Source organism: Podarcis liolepis (genome assembly GCF_965112155.1).
Source record: "Podarcis liolepis genome assembly, chromosome: 2".
Lineage (NCBI taxonomy): Eukaryota > Metazoa > Chordata > Lepidosauria > Squamata > Lacertidae > Podarcis > Podarcis liolepis.
Genome location: NC_139555.1, coordinates 105600889 through 105621637, shown reverse-complemented (window position 1 = coordinate 105621637; position 20749 = coordinate 105600889). Strand labels below are relative to the sequence as shown.

Here is a 20749-nt window from a genome sequence, read left to right as displayed (position 1 = left end):
AGGAGTACAGTGGTACTTTGGTTTACGAACTTAATCCATTCCAGAAGTCCGTTCTTAAACCAAGGCGTGCTTTCCCATAGCTGCGAGGGACTCAATTTACAAAGGAAACACACTCAACAGGAAGCGGAACATGTTCCTATTCCAAGGCAAAGTTCACAAACCAAAACACCTACTTCCAGGTTTGCAGCGTTCTTAATCCAAGTTGTTCATAAACTAAACTGTTCTTAAACCAAGGTACCACTGTACAATGAGAGGCTTACTCTCAAGTGGGTGCAAGATCACAGCATTGATTGTATTCCCACTTTCTTCCATTATATATATATTTTTAATGCCACTTTTCTTAGACAATTATCATCTCCCATCAATTAGGAGGGAGGGAGAGAAGTCCTACCATCAGGCTTGCAAACTGAAAAGAAATGACACACAAGGAAAGGCGAGTGGAGGGAAAAGGCAGAGGGGAGAGATCGGTTCTCCAATGCCGGAATAAAATGGTGAGCTATAAAAGGGAATTTACATCCAGTTCAGACCAGGCTCATCTTCTTGGCTGGTAAAAAGTAAAGTAAAGGGACCCCTGACCATTAGGTCCAGTCATGACTGACTCTGGGGTTGCAGCACTCATCTCGCTTTACTGGCCGAGGGAGCCGGCGTACAGCTTCCGGGTCATGTGGCCAGCATGACTAAGCCACTTCTGGCAAACCAGAGCAGCGCACGGAAACGCCGTTTACCTTCCCGCCGGAGTGGTACCTATTTATCTACTTGCACTTTGACGTGCTTTCGAGCTGCTAGGCGGGCAGGAGCAGGAACCGAACAACGGGAGCTCACCCCGTGGCGGGGATTCAAACCGCCGACCTTCTGATCGGCAAGTCCTAAGCTCTGTGGTTTAACCCACAGCGCCACCCGCATCCCTTTCTTGGCTGGTATTCCTGCTCAAATAGCAATTGGCACCCCTTGTTCCTTTGGCCAATGAGTGGTAGCCAACGTGCTCTTCTTGCTTCCGCAATCCCAGAGCACCGGACAGCTAGAGCTTAATGATCTTTCGGACAAGGAGGAGGAAGGAAAAAGCAAACTTCCTGCAGGTGCTCCATCTCTGACCAGGTTGGTCTCCCCCTTACTTGCCTTTTACAACTGGACAACAGGAGCCAAGAGACTCAAAGCCAGCTAAATGGATGATGGGGTGCAGATTCCTCCTTACCATGGGTGTTGTAATGCCTGATCACAGGTGAAGCGTTTCTTAGGGTCCCTCTCCATTAAATGCTGGATGAAATCTTTGGCTGAGAGGAGAAAGGAAGTGAATGAAGGCCTGAGTTAGCAAGCAAGCTAGTGAGCGGTGCCATTGGCCTCCTCCCACAGCACAGATCCACTTGATTCCATTTATTATTATTTTTAATTAATGAGAGTTATCTACCAATTGATTTATTTTTTTAAAAGCTCACTAAGCTGTTTAGATAAAGCGATCTAAAATATCCGCAAGAAAATACTGAAAAAACAAGCAATAAATTTTATCAAATCAGCAGTTAAAAAAACACAACAAATATACATAATATGTGCACTGGCATTCAGAGAAGCTGCCATTTCCTTCCCTCACCTGATTCTGATATGTCGTCCCAGTAGGGGGAGTCAAATTCATATTCGGCCTTCAGGATCTGCTCAAAGAGCTTCGTGTCGTTCTCATCGTAGAAGGGGGGATAGCCACACAGTCTAAGGGGAGAAAGTGGGGACAGGGCATGTGTGACACTCAGAAGGCATGGCAATATACAACGGGGAGAGTTGGAAATAAATGTATAGGCTGTGAAGGAGCAAAAGAATGTGGGGAACTGAGGTAAATGGACTGGAAAGCGAGGGGAGAGAAGAAGAAAAAAGACAGAAGGTTACTTCCTGACCAGGGGATTAGAGGGGTAGAATCATTGTCAGGGCCGGCCCACCTATGAGGCAAGGTGAGGCAACCACCTCAGGTGGCAAGATTCACCTGGGCTGCAGAGCCCAAAGTTGATCTTTTCTTCCCCTCTATTTTCCTGAAGTTGATCTCCCCTGACCCCTTGTTTCCTGGCAGAGAGAGGGGGAGCCATTTCTGGGTCTGCCTCAGGTGCCAAAATGTCTTTGCCTTGCCCGGATAACAGCAGTTGCACCGTTTTTGTTTGTTTTACGACGGCATCTCTCTTTTTTGGCACTTTTCTATTGTCAACCACCCTGTGATCTTCGGATGAAGGGCGGAATAGAAATTTAATAAAGAAATAATGGTTGCCGAAAGAGAGAGGCGGAGCTGTTTCATTTGGGGGGTGGCGGCCTGCCCTCTCCTGGAGACACCGAGGCACCAAGCGAGCCTGCTTGCTTGATGCGCCTCCTAAGCCACTCACTGACCAATCTTCTTACACAGTAGCGATGGGCAAACCAGTTTGTTTTCATGTCATTTGCATGTGTCTTTACCCATAAGTCCATCCCAGCCCATTTCCAACCGGGGGATTTGTTGCTTCTGCAAGTAGGAGATTGTGAGTGGTGATTCCGCGGGTGATTGGTGGGTGCGGCAAGGGCTGACATTGATTGGCTGCTGTTGTGGCAATTGGGCGGGCAAATGGCGGCTGCTTGCAGCGATCGGGCAGGCGATTGTTGGGTTATGCGACATGTGTACGTTGCAGCATTGGATAGTCTGGCGAGCAATTTTTGGCATTCTCCCGCCCCCCCCCCAAAAAAGCTCCAAAACTCTGGGCATTCCCCCCTATCAAAAGCTCAGCAACTCTGGACAATCACACCCCCCATTTTCTAAATTTCGAGTCCCCCAAAATACACGGGGGGGGGGTATTATACACTGATAAATACAGTAATAATCCCCAAGAGAGGATGTACCAGCTCTGTGAGTGGTAAAGGGTTAAAGGTGGCTCTGGTGGTTGAGTTGTGGGCCTTGGTGGGGGACAATATTATGAAACTTTTCAAGCTGTCTGTACAGGAGAAATGAAAGGCCCATAAATGAATGGGCAAAAGTGGCTGTGTGGTGCCAGAAGCGCCGTGGAAGGAGAAGAGTGGAAGGGAGTGTCCAGTGTTTAGCTGACTAGGACTCCCTTTGCATATGTGAATTCAGGAGCAATAGGAGGCAGGGCATCTGGCTCCATGCCCACCACCATCTCAATTCAACTCAGTACGTACAAGATGTAAGCGATGACTCCAATAGACCAGCAATCCACCGCTTTGCTGTAAGGCTTCTGTGCCAACACCTCAGGAGCTGGACCAGACCCAAGGGGGGAAAGAGGAAGAAAGTGACCATTAGAGATGGAAATTCCCTGTTGCCCAAATGTCGTTTGCGGACAGATGGGGAAATGCAACCCTTGTACTAGGGATTTCCTTCTAAAGGCTTGCTCTCCCAGGAACACACACACACACACACACACACACACACACACACACACACACACCATGCCAGCCACCTCTCCCTTGTAAAGATTTGCACCTTCCACAACCCCGACTTGTAAGTTTTCTCCAAACTTATTTCATCCCTAAGTGACATTCTCACCAAAGTACAGTGGTACCTCTGGTTACGTACTTAATTCGTTCCAGAGGTCTGTTCTTAACCTGAAACTGTTCTTAACCTGAAGCACCACTTTAGCTACTGGGGCCTCCCGCTGCAGCCACTGCACAATTTCTGTTCTCATCCTGAAGCACTATTTCTGGGTTAGCGGAGTCTGTAACCTGAAGCGTATGTAACCTGAAGCGTATGTAACCCGAGGTACCACTGTAGCTAAGTTACAATCCAGTTTGACCCAAAATACAACAGCATGGAAAACAAAACATTGGTGAAACAATTGACAATCAAGCCTTCCGCCCACAAGCTGGTTTCTCCAAAATGTATAGCTAAAAAGAGGGCTACCAGAGGAAGTTTTAAGTATATAGATGAAGAGCTGCAAACTCAACCCTTGGGATATGATATGGTGAGGAACAATCCTGATGGGATGACTATGAATTCCTGGCTGAGCTATCAGAAATTAGTTCCAAATGAAATAGGTGGTCCTCCCCCGAGAATCAAAAAAATATACTAACACCGTCGAATGGGTTCCCACTGATAATAGGAATGGAAGCATTTTTTTAGACGAAATTGGGTACCTGGACAAAGTGGAAATGACAAGCACAGAGCCTGAAAGGAACTGGGGCTAAAACTGATGCCATGGAAGAAAGAAGGTTGGCGTCCAAAGCAGAATAATAAACATCTATTTTTGAGCAATTTGATATTATTCTGCTACAAGAAACATGGCACAATGACTCTATAATGCTTAATGGATACAAATGTCCAGTATTTTTTTCTTTAAAAAAAATGTTTAGGGGTACTCTCATTTTAACTCAAGAAAATCACCATTTTATAGTTCAAATTGGGGAAAATAAATACAGTAAATGGACAAAAGTACAAAGATTCACAAAATGTTTAGGGGTATGCGTACCCCTGCGGCCCACCCCAGAAAAACAGCACTGCAAATGTCACTCATTGACAGCCACTCCCTCAACAAAAGATGGTAGGGCCAGTGGCGGGTCTAGCATGTTTCAGCTCCGCCAAGTTGAATGCAACTTATTTCATCCCACCCCAGGCTGCCATTCTGCCTATGAAAGGGAATCCCCTGTCCTGTCAAGTCCCAGCGAAAGGACTGTTTTAGATATTTCAGTTTTAGTACCCCTGTGCCGGAAACAAAGCATGAAATCCTCATGCATTTATTTTAAACATCTATCTATCTATCTATCTAATCTGAATTTGCAACTATAAGAGGAGAGGGGAAAGATAGAAATATCTCCCTCTGACATATGAAAACACTCCAGCAATAGTAATTTAAACATTTACTGTACATTAACGTAAGCAGTCCATACTGTACAGTAGATCATTAATAATGATAATGATAATGATAATGATAATGATGATGATGATGATGATGATGATGATAATAATAATAATAATAATAATAATAATAATAATAATAATAATAATAATTTATTTATACCCCACCCATCTGGGTGGCTTCCAACAAAAGACCCAAAATACATTTAAAAATACGTACATTGAGCACATGTTGGGAGCTTGTGGCCAATCATAATTTCACATGGCGAAACACATGAATGGTGCCCCTCTTACAATGTACAGTGGTACCTCAGGTTAAGTACTTAATTTGTTCTGGAGGTCCGTACTTAACCTGAAACTGTTCTTAACCTGAAGCACCACTTTAGTTAATGGGGCCTCCTGCTGCTGCCGCGCCGCCGGAGCCCGATTTCTGTTCTCATCCTGAAGCAAAGTTCTTAACCTGAAGCACTATTTCTGGGTTAGCGGAGTCTGTAACCTGAAGCGTATGTAACCTGAAGCGTATGTAACCTGAGGTACCACTGTACACTGGATATACATGCTCTTTCCTACACTGAAGTGCTATCCATATTTAGAAAGGCACTTAATACGTCCCTCCTGTCTGGAAAGCTGGAGGCAAACGGTAGCCCCAGCTCCTCATAAAACCCCCCTCATGGCATGCAGTGATTGTCTTTGTCAGCCAGATCCACTCTTCTCAACTGGGGGGCAGGGGGCGGAATAAGAAACCTCTGCAGCTCACCCACATAACCTGGTGTCCCACATGCCGTAGACATGACACTTCCTGATCCTTCTATCTTCGACAGCCCAAAGTCGCTAATCATGATCTTGGAATCTTCATCCAGACTGTAATAGAGCAGGTTTTCGGGCTGACAAGGGCGGAGAGCAGGGAGGAAAGAGGGAGATAAATACTGTCAGACTAGAGCTCCAAGTAACAATTTATTTAAAGCATTTTTTTTTAATCCCATACTTCAGCCCCCTCACAAAAAGGGTCCTAGTGTGGCTTACAGAACAGTAAAAAAACAAGACAGTTCCTGCCCTCTATGCTTACAGTCTAAAAGACACGACACAAAAGGGGAAAGGGGTGAGGAGGGTAGAGGAAAACAACAAAACTCAGGCACTAGTTATTAAAGTGCAGTTCTTATAACGGCCAGTTGGGACAGTTCAGGTAGCATGGTGGAATGCAGAAAGAAATTATGCAGGCAGTAGGGAGAAAAGACCATTCTAAGAATCTTAAGAAAGAACCCCACACAAAACCAAATAACCAAGACAAGCTTGGTCCAGAAAAGAACACGGAACTGTCCTCCACTGGAGGTTTTTAAGCAGTGGTTGGATGGTCATGGATGCTTTAGTTGAGATTCCTGTATTGCAGGGGGTTGGACTAGATGACCCTTGGTGTCCCTTCCAACTCTACAGTTCTATTCTATGGACATAAGTAAATCAAATGTGCATAAGAAATGCATGGATTGATCTGTTAAACTTACTTCTAAAAGCTGATTAAATTTAGACTTATCGCAATAAGGTAAACATAAGATTTTTTTGGGGGGGATTATACAATACATTATTTGAGATACCAATTCTTTTTCTGCTGGAGCTCATTAGCCCCTCACAGAACTAAAGTTCCCTGAGGGAAGAGGAAGAGGTCAAGCTGCAATAGTTAAATTGTAAGTGTGTAATGTTAAATGCCTGCCAATCGCTACAACCTCGAGACTTGAGATTCTTGAAATCTTACTGCTCAAAGTGGAATTAGCAATTATGATGTAAAGCGAAGAAGGAGGGGAAACCTCACAGGTTAGGCCAAGCAACAAAAACATCTAAATGCCAAAGCTAGATGTTTCTACCTTATTGCCTGAAAGCTTTTATCACTCAAAAAGAAGCAGCTAAGAAAACATGGTTTCTACAAGAGAGAGCTGGAACAGTCCAGGCTATCAAGTTACGGTATGTAAAATAATTCCAGACTAAGTGCTCTGACCCAAAATGAGGCTGCATTTTAAATTGTATTTTAACCCGTATTTTATCCCGTATTTTAATTAACCCTTTTTTCCTTTTTCTATTACGTTTTATTGTAATTTTATTGTTGTTAGCTGCCCTGAGCCCAGTTCTGGCTGAGGAGGGCGGGGTATAAATAAAAAAAAATATATTATTTATTATTCTTTATTTAGTACAGAGCAGCATATGAGAAGCCACTTCATAGGCTCACATTTGAGTGTGAAACGGTGCCAAGTTGCCATCTGAGAAAATTTGTCTTTTAGCAGAATACCACCCTTATTATAAATACCATCCTTATCTGTTTCCTTTGGGCATTCGGACCTGTTTTGCAGGTTGAAAAAATCTCAGCCTGTTTTGGTTCTGTGAGCTAATTCTTATCTAATCCTTTGTGGTTACATCCTTGTAGTTGTGCCAGCCATTGATATTTAAGTGCTGTACAGGGATAGGGTTTGAAAGCCAAAAAACGTCATCCGTTTTGTAATCTCCCGTTCAAAGCAACTGCTACATAGGAAAGCCAGCCTTGCCCTGAGGAAAACAGTAATCTGAGCTCTGTGCTATCGTTGGGTTTTTAAGTTAGTACACCTTCTGTACTTCATTAGAACTCAGGGGCTGCTAAAGTGGTTGTATTGATTTGTCCAGGACATCAGGTTTGGGGATAGTTTCCCCCAAAATCTCGATTGGCCTAGAACAGAGTTCATGATGCATAGATGCTGAAATGGAAGCCCAAACCAAGAAGAAGAAGAAGAAGAGGAGGAGGAGGAGGAGGAGGAGGAGGAGGAGTTTGGATTTGATATCCCACCTTTCACTCCCTTTTAAGGAGTCTCAAAGCGGCTAACATTCTCCTTTCCCTTCCTCCCCCACAACAAACACTCTGTGAGGTGAGTGGGGCTGAGAGACTTCAGAGAAGTGTGACTAGCCCAAGGTCACCCAGCAGCTGCATGTGGAGGAGCGGGGAAGCGAACCCGGTTCCCCAGATAACGAGACTACCGCTCTTAACCACTACACCATACTGGCGTTGCACAGAAGTACAGGATCAGGTTTAAGGTGCTGGTTTTAACCTTTAAAGCCCTATACGGTCTAGGACCCTCGTACCTATGGGACCGCCTCTCCTGGTATGTCCCACGGAGGACCTTACGGTCTTCAAACAAAAACATCTTGGAGGTCCCAGGCCACAGGGAGGTTAGGCTGGCCTCAGCCAGAGCCAGGGCTTTTTCGGCTGTGGCTCCGATCTGGTGGAACACTCTGCCACAAGAGACTAGGGCCCTGCGGGACTTGACATCTTTCCGCAGGGCCTGCAAGACAGAGCTGTTCCACCAGGCCTTTGGCCAGGGCACAGTCTGACCCCCTCTCTCTTTCTGTAATCCTCATAGAACACGAGCCCAATGCTGCCATCAATTTGATTTGAATTAATTTTATAATGAAATGATTTTAGAATGTTGTATTATTTTATTGTTGTTAGCCGCCCTGAGCCCGGCTTCGGCTGGGGAGGGCGGGATATAAATAAAAAATTATTATCATTATTATTGTTGTTGTTGGAAACTGCAGAAAGAAACCGTGCCTTTGTTAGTCTGGCTTATGGGTTTGCCACAGATATCTGGTTGGCCATGGTGAAGACAAGATGGTGGACAAAGATGGACCATTGGCCTGAGGCAGCAGGTTCTTCTTAAGCTCTTACGAGACATCTAAGTTTCAGTTCCAAAACCCATGCGCTAATCCAAGTGGGCAAGCAATGGGATAAGCAAATGGTCACTTAGAGACATGTGAGGCTGTGGTTGCAGCCATGGCCAAAAGAACACAGATGCATGGAATTCATCACCCAACAGGGGAAAAAATGGTTCTCAGTAGATCCGTACTAAGGCAGTACAGTGGTGCCCCGCAAGACGAATGCCTCGCAAGACGGAAAACTCGCTAGATGAAAGAGTTTTCCGTTTTGGAGGTGTTTCGCAAAACGAATCTCCTATGGGCTTGCTTCGCAAGACGAAAATGTCTTGCGAGTTCCTGCGGGTTTTCCCCCCTCCCCCCTTTTTCTAAGCCGCTTATCAGCTGATCCGATAAGCCGCTAAAAGCCGCTAATACCACTAATCCGTCAATGGGCTTGCTTCGCAAGACGAAAAAACCGCTAGACGAAGAGAATCACAGAACGGATTCTTTTCGTCTTGCGAGGCACCACTGTAGAGGCCAACCAAATGTGACAAAGCAGTGTGCAAGCTTTCCAAGTTCTATCATCAATGGCATGCAAATAATAATAATAATAATAATAATAATAATAATAATACCCCACCCTCCCTGGCCAGAGCCGGGCTCAGGGCGGCCAACACCAGTAAAATTACAGTAAAAACATAATAGGAAAAAAAACACTATTTGAAATACAGGTTAAAATGCCATTTAAAATGCAGCCTCATTTTAAAAGTAGCTCATAAATCAAAACCATAAGGGGAGGGAAACATAAGGGTCAGACTGATTCCAAACCAAAGGCCAGGCGGAACAGCTCCGTCTTACTACAGGAAAAAAGCAGCCCATCCATTTTCCCAAGACACAGAAACGTGCAAAACTGGACAGTTTGCAATAAGGCAATTGGTCAAAATCTGATGCACAGACTGGCAGAGGACTAAGAGAGGTTACTAAATGAGATCAGTAATGGCAAAGCAGCTTCCATGAAAGTTGGCTTGTTGGGCACAGCCAGCCTTCCCTTGTGACACCATGCAGCCATTGGGCAGTACAGATGGTGTTCTAGGGTGCACTCTTAGTTCATTTGGGGCTTCAATGTGGCCCAGACAGGGAGACTGCAAGAACTGAGCACGCACCCTAGAATTCTCCACAGGGCCTGCCCTACCATTAGGCGGAGTGTAGGACAGACTACAGCAAGGTGCTGGAGGACAGAGATGAACAGCCACCAAACTTGTTGCTCTTCCCTCTTTTGCTGAATGATCCAAGGAGTGCTATACTGGGAAGAATTGTTCTCTCTTTGTCCTGAGCCAGCCGAGGTGAAAAGAGCCATTCTCTCCTCCCCGCTCGCTAGCGGCAACAACATCCCGATTTGTATTTTTCATAGCTGGAGCTAGCAACAACATATGGTGGTAAAGGCATTCAGCCTCAAAAGGCCAAAAGCCAAGAAAGGTCAGGAAGGAGACTTCCTCAATTGAGCCACGAACCGTGTTTGTGACCCGACTTCTGGAAGAAAACATGAAGCGAAACTGTGCCGTCCATTCCATAAAATAAAATTAGGCGAACAGCAGCATGTTATGTGCATATGTAAGCGCACAGTTGCCAAGCTCACAGGGAAATCAAAACACATGCAAAAGAGCAATCAACTATTGGCAGAGTTTTGTTCAAAACAGTGCCAGCCTAAATCATTGGGCTGCTATAGATGCCCAGGCCCAAAATTAAATGTGCCTGTGTTGCATTTTCTAGGCAATTTCCCACCGATATACATATATTGAATTTGATGGTGTTGTGGTCACTGTTCCCAAGAAGGTCCTCCTTTGACTTGGAAAACCACCACACCGTGCACTCCCTTCCCATAGTATTCTTTCTACAGATTTAACATCCATGGGTTATAAGTATCCAATTGTTTCTAATATTCCCACTGTGTCCTGTTCTCTTTTTAATATGGCACACTCTTAATTCACCCACCTTCAATCTGAGGCATTCAGAATTGGCCTAAAGAATAATTCCCTTTTTTATGTAAGTCTTTCTATTTCCTTTGGGGTTTTCCCTATGCTATTTTTGACTACTTGAACGGCTCTCCATTGTCTCTGCATGTTGATTATCAACTTGTATCCTGTCCTCAACTTTGAGGGCACAGAACCATTTCCACCACGACCACGGGACCAGTTATCCCAGAATCAGAACTTCTCTAAGGGACAAAATCAACATGTTGTGAGAGTAGTGGACTCTCCTAATGTTTTTCTCAGCAGAGATTGGGAGTTTAACCCCACCTTCCTACACCAGTTCTCTGGTACAAAAATCACTCTTTCCACATAGCTTCCTGAAGTTGCTCTTGAACACAGGGCCCAGACTGTGTGTGTGTGTGTGTGTGTGTGTGTTGTGGGGTGTTGTATTCTGAAATATGTCACTGACAAAATAACAGTGCACTTTACAGTGGATTTATACCGGACCATCCACACATCATCCTGCTTTGTAAATTGTTAGGCAACGCTTCCCTGGCGTTACCAGGCTATTGCCATCTGGAGGAGCAATCCTGTGCTATAGTGCAAGAAAAGAGGGAAAGAATAAAGCCCAGGAAATTTGTGGCATAAGAAGTTACAGGATATCAGCAGGACGTTACGGGACACACGCCGACAGGAAATGAAGTGTTATGTCTGCCCCAAAACGTTCACAGGCAGGTAATAACAGTATTGAAAGCAAGATCATGTATTACCGCCCCAAAATCTGCAGAATAAGAAGAGGCTCACAGGGTGAAAGGCAGACAGGCACAATAAATGAACGTCCACTTGCCCCTCCACAGCAATGAGAACTTTGTGGGGAGAAGGAATGATTTGCATCAATGAATGGAGGCAGGGAAGAAGGCTATAATCTCCCTCCTCTTCATTGCAGCCCCAATTCAGTCCCTGTCCCCCCCGCCTCCAATGCTGCTTTCAAGGGACAGGAAAGAGATCTAATCAAAAACTACTGGTGTCACATGTTGTTTAGGTCTTAAACCACAAGACAATGGAGGAAGTAAGCTCTTAATACTTGACTGGTAAATACAAAAGCTGTATTTCTAGTTTAAGGTAAAGGTAAAGGAACCCCTGACCATTAGGTCCAGTCGTGGACGACTCTGGGGTTGCGGCACTCATCTCGCTTTACTGGCCGAGGGAGCCGGCATACAGCTTCTGGGTCATGTGGCCAGCATGACTAAGCCACTTCTGGTGAACCAGAGCAGCGCACGGAAATGCCGTTTACCTTCCCACCGGAGAGGTACCTATTTATCTACTTGCACTTTGATGTGCTTTTGAACTGCTAGGTTGGCAGGAGCTGGGAATGAGCAACAGGAGCTCACCCCGTCACGGGGATTCGAACCACCGACCTTCTGATCGGCAAGCCCTAGGCTCTGTGGTTTAACCCACAGCGCCACCCACGTCCTACAGCAGATTAGGGACCAGACTAGTCAAGATGCTATTCACCCCAACTAGCAAATGAATAGCAGGTATGGGGTGCCCCCTATTTGGACTGAGGCTTTGGCAGGGGATAAGGGGGCCTTTGGCCCCTGCTGTGGTCCCAGTCCAGACTGGGCATGGGATGGGAGGAGGCAAACAGAAGCTTTCCTTCCAACTCGTGGAGAGGGGGGCATGGAGCCCCAAATCCAAATTGGAGCAGCAGCAAGAGACAAAGGATTAAAGCCCCCCAAACTATGCCATAGCAAGGTCCTAGTCCAAGGACTGCAGCAGAGGGAAATTGCCAGCTATTTTTATTTTGGAAAGGCCACCCAAGCAACTGCTAATAGGATGAATTGCCTAGTCCGGCCTTCAGCAAACAGTTGTGCAAATGCACATCTTAACCCCGAGGCGGCTACGAGAGAAATCCCCACACAGGTACATGCCCCTACCTTAAGGTCGCGGTGTACGATGCCCATGTCATGCAGGTATTTGACAGCATCAAGGATCTGCCGGATGAGCTGGCTGGCATCTCGCTCTGTGTAAAACCCCTTCTCCACAATCCTGTCAAAGAGCTCCCCGCCTGAGACCCTACATTGGGGAGGCAAAACACAGGTGAGGCCTGCTTTCCTAAAGAGACCCCTTCAGGAAGAGGGTGGTCAGGGTGTGCTCTGCCCACAAGCTCCACCAATGCTGCCAGGCTGTGCCAAGAGACTCCTCCCTTCCCTCACCCATAGCTGGGACTCCTCTAATTCCCAGCCTTCGACTCACAGCTGCATGATGAGGTAGAGATGTCCTCCGCTCTCATAGATGTCGTCCAGAGCCACAATATTGGGGTGCTTGATCCTGAAAGAGAAAGAGAAGCTCCTTCAGCAAGAGGTCCGTGGATTATCATCACTCTGCCTTGTTTAGCCCGAAAGGCTTGCTTCCCAGCTTCTCTGTCGGGCAAGGCTATTTTCACAGACCCCATGGCAGAGGCAACTTATGCATGGGTTACTCTTCGCCCTGCCCCGCCCCGCCCATAAGCGATATGAGCATGTGGGGAGCACCCTCTAAACCAGGCACAGGCAAACTCGCCCCTCCAGATGTTTTGGGACTACAACTCCCATCATCCCTAGCTAACAGGACCAGTGGTCAGGGATGATGGGAATTGTAGTGCCAAAACTCCTGGAGGGATGAGTTTGCCTGTGCCTGCTCTAAACACCTGTTTTTACAAGCTCTTTTTCTTTTATTCAGTCCCTTTGGCTCCAGATCGCCAGAAAGGGGAAAGGAACAGCACATCCGAGCCCATTGCAATACAGCTTCCTGCCCAGCAGCTGTTGAGCGGGGTAGCGAGGTAGCAGCAAGAGTTCCCTGCGCCATTTTGGAACCCATAAGAGTGTGTGTGTGTGTGTGGTTTTTTAAAAAGCATTTTTAACATTTATTTCTGGCCTTTGGCTCACAGACATCCTCTTCAGACTCTAGGGAGGGTCTCCTCGCGAGCCACAAGAACTCTCCAGCTCTCGCTAAAATGTTGAGGTTATAGAAAAAGGGGGACTACAGTTGTAAAAGATTAAGTGGAGGATTTGCTGAAACAAATTTGGAAATCGGGATGCAGAAAGGGGAGGTACGGGGAAGTCAGTGAAGTAAGTTTTAAGAAAAAAGGATTTGGGGGGAAAAAAAGGATTTGAAATTATACATGTTTGTTTATGTGTTGTTTTTTTTGTTTGTATTGTGTATTGTTTGTGTTTATATAAATTGTGAAAAACCAATAAAAACTTTATTAAAAAAAAAAAGAACTCTCCAGCTCTGTCCCACCACTTCCAAGTTTGAGAAGGATTATTTATTTATTCTGTGGCGGTGTACGTGGTCGCACACAAATAAATCATAGGCAAGTGGAGAGTTGCCTGTACCTTCGTTTCAAAACCAAGGGGGTGGGTGTCCAGGTGGCAACTCCCATCCATTTTATTCCTAGCTTTGGCCACAACCAGCACCGGCTGTGCAACACCCTTTCTCCCGAGGGTTTCCACTGTACAACTTGGATGGGACACTTTTGGCCCTCCGTATGTTGCTGGACTCCAACTTCCACCAGTCCCAGAGAGCACAGCCAATGGTCAGGGATGATAGGAGTTGTAGTCCAACAATACTGGGAGGCCAAACAGAGGTTTCCTCATGCTGCCTGAGAGGAACAGGCTGACAAGCTACTTTAAAAGAGAGAGAAAAACAGAGAGATAATGTCCCTGTGATAAGCTGGTTGCTGTGCGACAGAGCTATGCAACAAACAGTCCCCAGAATCAAATCTTGCCTCCGCTGTGAACCCAGCAGGTGCCCTTAAGCAAACTACTGCTCTCAGCCTCAGGCCACTGCCACACACACACACACACACACACACATCTACAATAAGGGAATAATAGCAAAATCTACATTGCAGGGTTGTTGTAAGGATTCCCGAGCTAATGTATGTGAAGTACTTGACTGAAGAAACATATGGGAAGGGTCAAATAAATGCTATATACAGTGGTACCTCAGGTTAAGTACTAAATTCGTTCCGGAGGTCCGTTCTTAACCTGAAACTGTTCTTAACCTGAAGCACCACTTTAGCTAATGGGGCCTCCTGCTGCTGCTGCGCCACCAGAGCACAATTTCTGTTCTCATCCTGAAGCAAAGTTCTTAACCCGAGGTACTATTTCTGGGTTAGCGAAGTCTGTAACCTGAAGCGTCTGTAACCTGAAGGTACCACTGTATATATATATATATTACATACTGGGAAGAATGAGCACACAAGCCAGAAACAGCTATTTAAATATATATGAAAGAAAGAAAGAAAGAAAGAAAGAAAGAAAGAAAGAAAGAAAGAAAGAAAGAAAGAAAGAAAGAAAGAAGTGTTATATTTTTTAAGAAATGCATGGTGTTGCCACGCAGACCAGTTTGCAGGCATTAGGTGGAGCTTTGTTTTGAAGAGGGCTTAAAATGAGTGGTTTGGCTTCAAAAGATTTAAAAAACAAATAATTTTGTAAAGGTACCGATCTGTGTCACTCACTTGTGATGTCACTGTTAGTAGTCAAGAAGAACCTATAGGAGGGGAGACTGATGAAAATTCATAGGGGACTGTGGGTGAGCTACACATTTAAATGTGCAGCCATTGTTTTTGGTGACAAAGGAGAGCCACGTCCTCCTTCACCGCTGAAATAATAATGTATAGCAATTTGGTATAAAAGAAAGAGGAGGTGGAATTCAACATAGCGGTAAGTGGGGTTTACATGCATAGAACAAGGTCCATTAGTGTAATAAGAATTCCTTCCCTTCCAAACTTCCCTTTAATCCCTAAACCTACTCAGGGGTTCTCCCCGCAAAGCAGCTTTGGGGGGGCACAAAGGGGGGGGAGGGGCAGGGATTCCTGTTGTGCAAGCAGACCTCTTTCCTTGCAAACAACAGCTTGGATGAATCCCACCCAGGGGGAAATAATGAAAGGAAACCAGTAATCGAAGCCTCCCAACATCACAGACACAGGGGCAGAAGCCAACATTAAGGCAGCAATTAAAGGAAAGGGACGCGGGTGGCACTGTGGGTTAAACCACAGAGCCTAGGACTTGCCGATCAGAAGGTCGGCGGTTCAAATCCCCGCGACGGGGTGAGCTCCTGTTGCTCGGTCCCTGCTCCTGCCCACCTAGCAGTTCGAAAGCACGCCAAAGTGCAAGTAGATAAATAGGCACCACTCTGGCGGGAAGGTAAATGGCGTTTCTGTGCGCTGCTCTGGTTTGCCACATGACCCAGAAGCTGTACGCCGGCTCCCTCGGCCAATAAAGCGAGATGAGTGCTGCAACCCCAGAGTCGGCCACGACTGAACCTAATGGTCAAGGGTCCCTTTACCTTTAAAGGACAAGGGAAAGTCATCAGTGATCCCACTGCCGTGCTCAAGAGGAAGTAGCGAACGTAGTAGCAGAAGTGATCAGCAGAAAGCTTTAAATTAAAGTCACCCCAAAAAGGCTCAACAGCACTGGACAGGCTGTTGCTGGGGCTTTTGCTCTATATATACACTATATTTGCGCTAGTATTTAAAAACAAAACAACTCTGAAAAAAAGAAAGAAAGAAAGCCATGGGACTGCAATAATTGGGGAATGATGTCATCTGGATTCTCTGTAAAAAGTGAATGAACAAAGGGTAGCAATTCCAGGCTAACTCTGGAAGCAACCTTAACACCCAGATCATATTCTAGAGCTGATTTTTATTAGTAGGAGACAGACCATCACCTTTTATGTGCACAGAAGCTCTTTCCTTTAACCTCACCTCTTCCCTACCCTTCCGCCTTAAGCAGAAGAGTCACTATTGAAACAGGTTCCTTGATAATAATATAAATTTATTATTTATACCCCACCCATCTGGCTGGGTTTCCCCAGCCACTCTGGGCGGCTTCCAAAAGAATATTAAAATACTGTGATACATCAAACATTAAAAGCTTCCCTAAACAGGGCTGCCTTCAGATGTCTTCTAAAGCCTGGTAGTTGTTGTTCTCTTTGACATCTGGTGGGACGGTGTTCCACAGGGAGGGCGCCACTACCGAGAAGGCCCTCTGCCTGGTTCCCTGTAACTTGGCTTCTCGCAGTGAAGGAACCGCCAGAAGGCCCTCGGTGCTGGACCTCAGTGTCCAAGTAGAACGATGGGGGTGGAGACGCTCCTTCAGGTATACTGGACCGAGGCCGTTTAGGGCTTTAAAGGTCAGCACCAACACTTTGAATTGTGCTCGAAAACGTACTGGGAGCCAATGTAGGTCTTTCAAGACCGGTGTTATATGGTCTCGGTGGCCGCTCCCAGTCACCAGTCTGGCTGCTGCATTCTGGATTAGTTGTAGTTTCCGGGTCACCTTCAAAGGTAGCCCCACATAGAGCGCATTGCAGTAGTCCAAGCGGGAGATAACAAGAGCATGCACCACTCTGGCGAGGCAGTCCGCGGGCAGATAGGGTCTCAGCCTACGTACCAGATGGAGCTGGTACACAGCTGCCCTGGACACGGATTTAACCTGTGCCTCCATGGACAGCTGTGAGTCCAAAATGACTCCCAGGCTGTGCACCTGGTCCTTCAGGGGCACAGTTACCCCATTCAGGACCAGGGAATCCTCCACACCTGTCCGCCTCTTGTCCCAGTGAGAAATCACTCACTAGTTCCTGGAAAATACTTCCTTTGAGTGAGCGTCCCACTTCCCAGTTTCAATGGTCCACATGATGGTCATTGATGCTCGACTGGTTGGGAGAACCAGCCTTTCTTTTGTTGGACCTTACACCCCAGAACTCACAGCTTTGGACCCAGAAACCCTGTGGCCCAGGGTTGTTGCTAACGCACAAATTTGCATATAATTTGTATGTGCTCATGTATATGTATAATATAATAATAGAATGGCAGATAGCTGGGGGGTCTCATGAGCATCGTGCCCTGCATTATATGCCCATCAACTCCAGCCAGCATGGCAAATGGTCAAGGGTGATGGGCGTTGGAGTTCAGCCACGTGTGGAGGGTACAGTGGTACCTCGGGTTACATACACTTCAGGTTACAGACTCCGCTAACCCAGAAATAGTACAGTGGTACCTTGGGTTACATACGCTTCAGGTTACAGACTCCGCTAACCCAGAAATAGTACAGTGGTACCTTGGGTTACATATGCTTCAGGTTACAGACTCCGCTAACCCAGAAATAGTACAGTGGTACCTCGGGTTACATACACTTCAGGTTACAGACTCCGCTAACCCAGAAATAGTACCTCAGGTTAAGAACTTTGCTTCAGGATGAGAACAGAAATCATGCTCCGGCGGCGCAGCAGCAATAGGAGGCCCCATTAGCTAAAGTGGTGCTTCAGGTTAAGAACAGTTTCAGGTGAAGAACGGACCTCCGGAACGAATTAAGTACTTAACCTGAGGTACCACTGTATTGTTATTGTGTGTGTGTGTGTGTGTGTGTGTGTGTGTGTGGCAGTGGCCTGAGGCTGAGAGCAGTAGTTTGTTTAAGGGACCTCCAGAACAAATTAAGTTCTTAACCAGAGGTACCACTGTAGTCTGTTCTCCACCCCTGTACTTAGAGGATGGGAAGCGCAGGTTCCAACTCTCTAATGGAGACTCCAGATGTGGCAGCCACTTCTCCAGAATTCCCCTCTCTTGTCCTCGTGACAGAGGTCATAGATTAGTTGCCCTCGCTGAACATGAGAGAGTCACAGGAACGAGAACGTGGCATGCTCCGGGCACAAGGAGACACTGTGCATTGCCAACCAGCACTATTTTCAGAAAGGCTGATATCCCAGGCCCAGATATCAGTTGTAGGAAATTATGCGCCCATGGAGATGATGCAAAGAGCTGTTGACACGTGATCAGGCTGGCAGGCCAGATGTATGAGGGGAGAGATTCCCTGCACATAGGGCGCACTCATGCGCAGACCTCTCTGCAGCTGAACGCACACAAACCAAGGCATGCAGCATTAACTACTCCCATTGAGGTCACATTCAGATGAGCACTCACCTTATTTTTTGCCAACAAACTTGGCTCACAGTTTCACTGGGCTCCTTCATTTTCAGCAGGCAGCAATTATACCTTTTCAACCCTACCTATGCAGCCAGAACAGCTGGAAACTTGCTTACTTTTTTTTAACGGAAAAAATTGGGATCCTGAATTCCAAGCCCAATACCAACATTCATTGCTTTTGCGGAACAAACAGCGGTAGCTCGGTTTTCGAATGTCTCCGCTGACGAACGTTTCGCTTTTCGAATGCCATAAACGCTGGAAGGAAATGCTTCCGTTTTCAAACAAGCCTTGGAAGTTGAACATGCCACGCGGCTTCCGTACTGAGTTTTCAGACATTTCAGAACTCTTCCAGTCTTCCAGAATGGATTACGTTCAAAGCCTCAGGTACCACTGTATATACATTTTGCAAGAACAAAGCAAATGTGCATGGCTGTGCATGACATCCAGAACAAAGCCATTCTAAGCATAGGTTTTACACGTGGCCGAGCTGCAGACAAGAAAGTAACACCAACCCTGTTATGTATTGAAGTTCTCACCCTGGCCACCAGGGGTATTGTGTATATAGTTTTCACTCAGGTCCACGTCAGTTAATTTAGGCAGGAAACCCTGGGTTGTTGTTGTTTCAATGTTGACAGCCGGCTGCCTATAAAAGCAGGCCGTCTGAGCTGTTCAGTTCCAACTTACAGTGGTACCTCGGGTTAAGTACTTAATTCGTTCCGGAGGTCCGTTCTTAACCTGAAACTGTTCTCAACCTGAAGCACCACTTTAGCTGATGGGGCCTCCTGCTGCCGCCGCACCGCCGGAGCACGATTTCTGTTCTCATCCTGAAGCAAAGTTCTTAACCTGAAGCACTATTTCTGGGTTAGCAGAGTCTGTAACCTGAAGCGTATGTAACCTGAAGCGTATGTAACCCGAGGTACCACTGTACCTATAAAGGACTACTTGGAGAAATCTCTGTGCCGTCTGCTATGTCCACCCACTATTTAATAAGCCCTTGCTAGCTCATACTGGTACTGACACTTGGAGAAGGAGCAGGAAGGAAGCAGAGCCTGCGAGGGAGTCATGTAGTCTACCAACATGTAGCTACTAAAAGAACAAGAAGGAGGAAGAAGGAAGAAGGAAGAAGGAAGAAGAGGTTGCCTTTCTGTCTATCAGACCACCCCACTGGTTCAGGTAGCTTATTGCAAGCGCCATTGCTTTGTTCTCAACGCCACACATGCGTGCCCTGGGGATGTGGGGGTAAGCAGGGATGGGATGGCTGTTTCCACCTTGCTCCTCTTTCCAGGGACTGTTGGACGCGGTCGCTGGAACAGAGTGGAGGACTTTTGGTTTGACCCAGCGGTGGCTGTTCTCAAAGGGAGGGGCGGGGGACGAGAGAGAGCGCCACTCACTTGTGTAGCACAGCTATCTCATTCTCGATGCTGCTCTCCTTCCCTTCCAACACCTTCTTTGCGATGCACTTGATGGCTACCAGCTTCTGAGTCGACCTCTCTTCGGCCAGGACCACCTCGGAGAAGGCACCTCTGGAAAACAGAAGGGGAGGGCAGGGAAATGAGACGGAGGAGCAGGCCAGCCTAGCCCATTCTTAGCCAGGTATGTAGGTCCCCTAGTTCAGAGGGCCTGGGGGTTTCAAGGCCATTTCACAGAAGACACACTCCAGTGGGTGCAGGTGTCTATCAACAGGGGTGGCCCAAAGGTGATTATTAGGGTACACATGCCCACTTCCTTATTTATCGTTTTCATCCGGGGTCAGCACACGTTTATGCTGAGATCTTCGGATGAAGGGTACAGTTATACCTCATGTTACATCCGCTTCATGTTACGTTCTTTCAAATTATGTCCTGCGGCAACCCGGAAGTACTGGAAAGGCTTACTTCCGGGTTTAGCCACTCGCGCATGCGCAGAAACGCAAAAATGATGTCACGCACATGCGCAGAAGCGGCAAATCACAACCTGTGCATGCACAGACGTGCCGCTGCGGGTTGCGCTCTTTTCATGTTGCGAACGGGCCTCCAGAACGGATACAAATTTTATAAATAAAAATAAGAAAGTCAAGTGTTTTGGCTGGGGGAAATGACTGCGGATCTTGAAGTCATCCCCCCATCACGGTGCAGCAGACCCAAGCTTATTTCGGAATTCAGGGTGTGGCGTTTACCTCCTAGGTGGGTCATAAGGAAAGGGTTAAAATGAGTGTGATGTGATTGGCCAGTGGAAGCTGATAGGAGGAGTTAGGGTTAGAGGGGGAGTTGTGTGAAAGTCAGTTGAGAGTTGGGAGTTGAAGGAAGAGGGAGGAATAGTCTGTGGGTTGGTCGAGTTGTGTAGTGAGAGAGTGAGAGGAATTGTTAGGTGGAGTCAGAT

At 46.5% G+C, this 20749-nt stretch overlaps 1 protein-coding gene across 3 annotated transcripts in view; it reads right to left on the bottom strand.

Moving 5' to 3' along the window:
- The window catches only part of CAMK1 (calcium/calmodulin dependent protein kinase I), a 49683-nt gene that overhangs the window by 4931 nt on the left and 24003 nt on the right, over positions 1-20749 (bottom strand). For all 3 annotated transcript variants that reach the window (XM_083493153.1, XM_083493152.1, XM_083493154.1), the window contains 7 exons: positions 19783-19914; positions 12679-12753; positions 12360-12498; positions 5565-5691; positions 3139-3214; positions 1586-1698; positions 1193-1271 (listed from right to left, as the gene is read on the bottom strand). In XM_083493153.1, coding sequence (XP_083349279.1) covers positions 1193-1271; positions 1586-1698; positions 3139-3214; positions 5565-5691; positions 12360-12498; positions 12679-12753; positions 19783-19914 — 741 coding nt within the window. The remainder of the gene's footprint in view (positions 1-1192; positions 1272-1585; positions 1699-3138; positions 3215-5564; positions 5692-12359; positions 12499-12678; positions 12754-19782; positions 19915-20749) is intronic.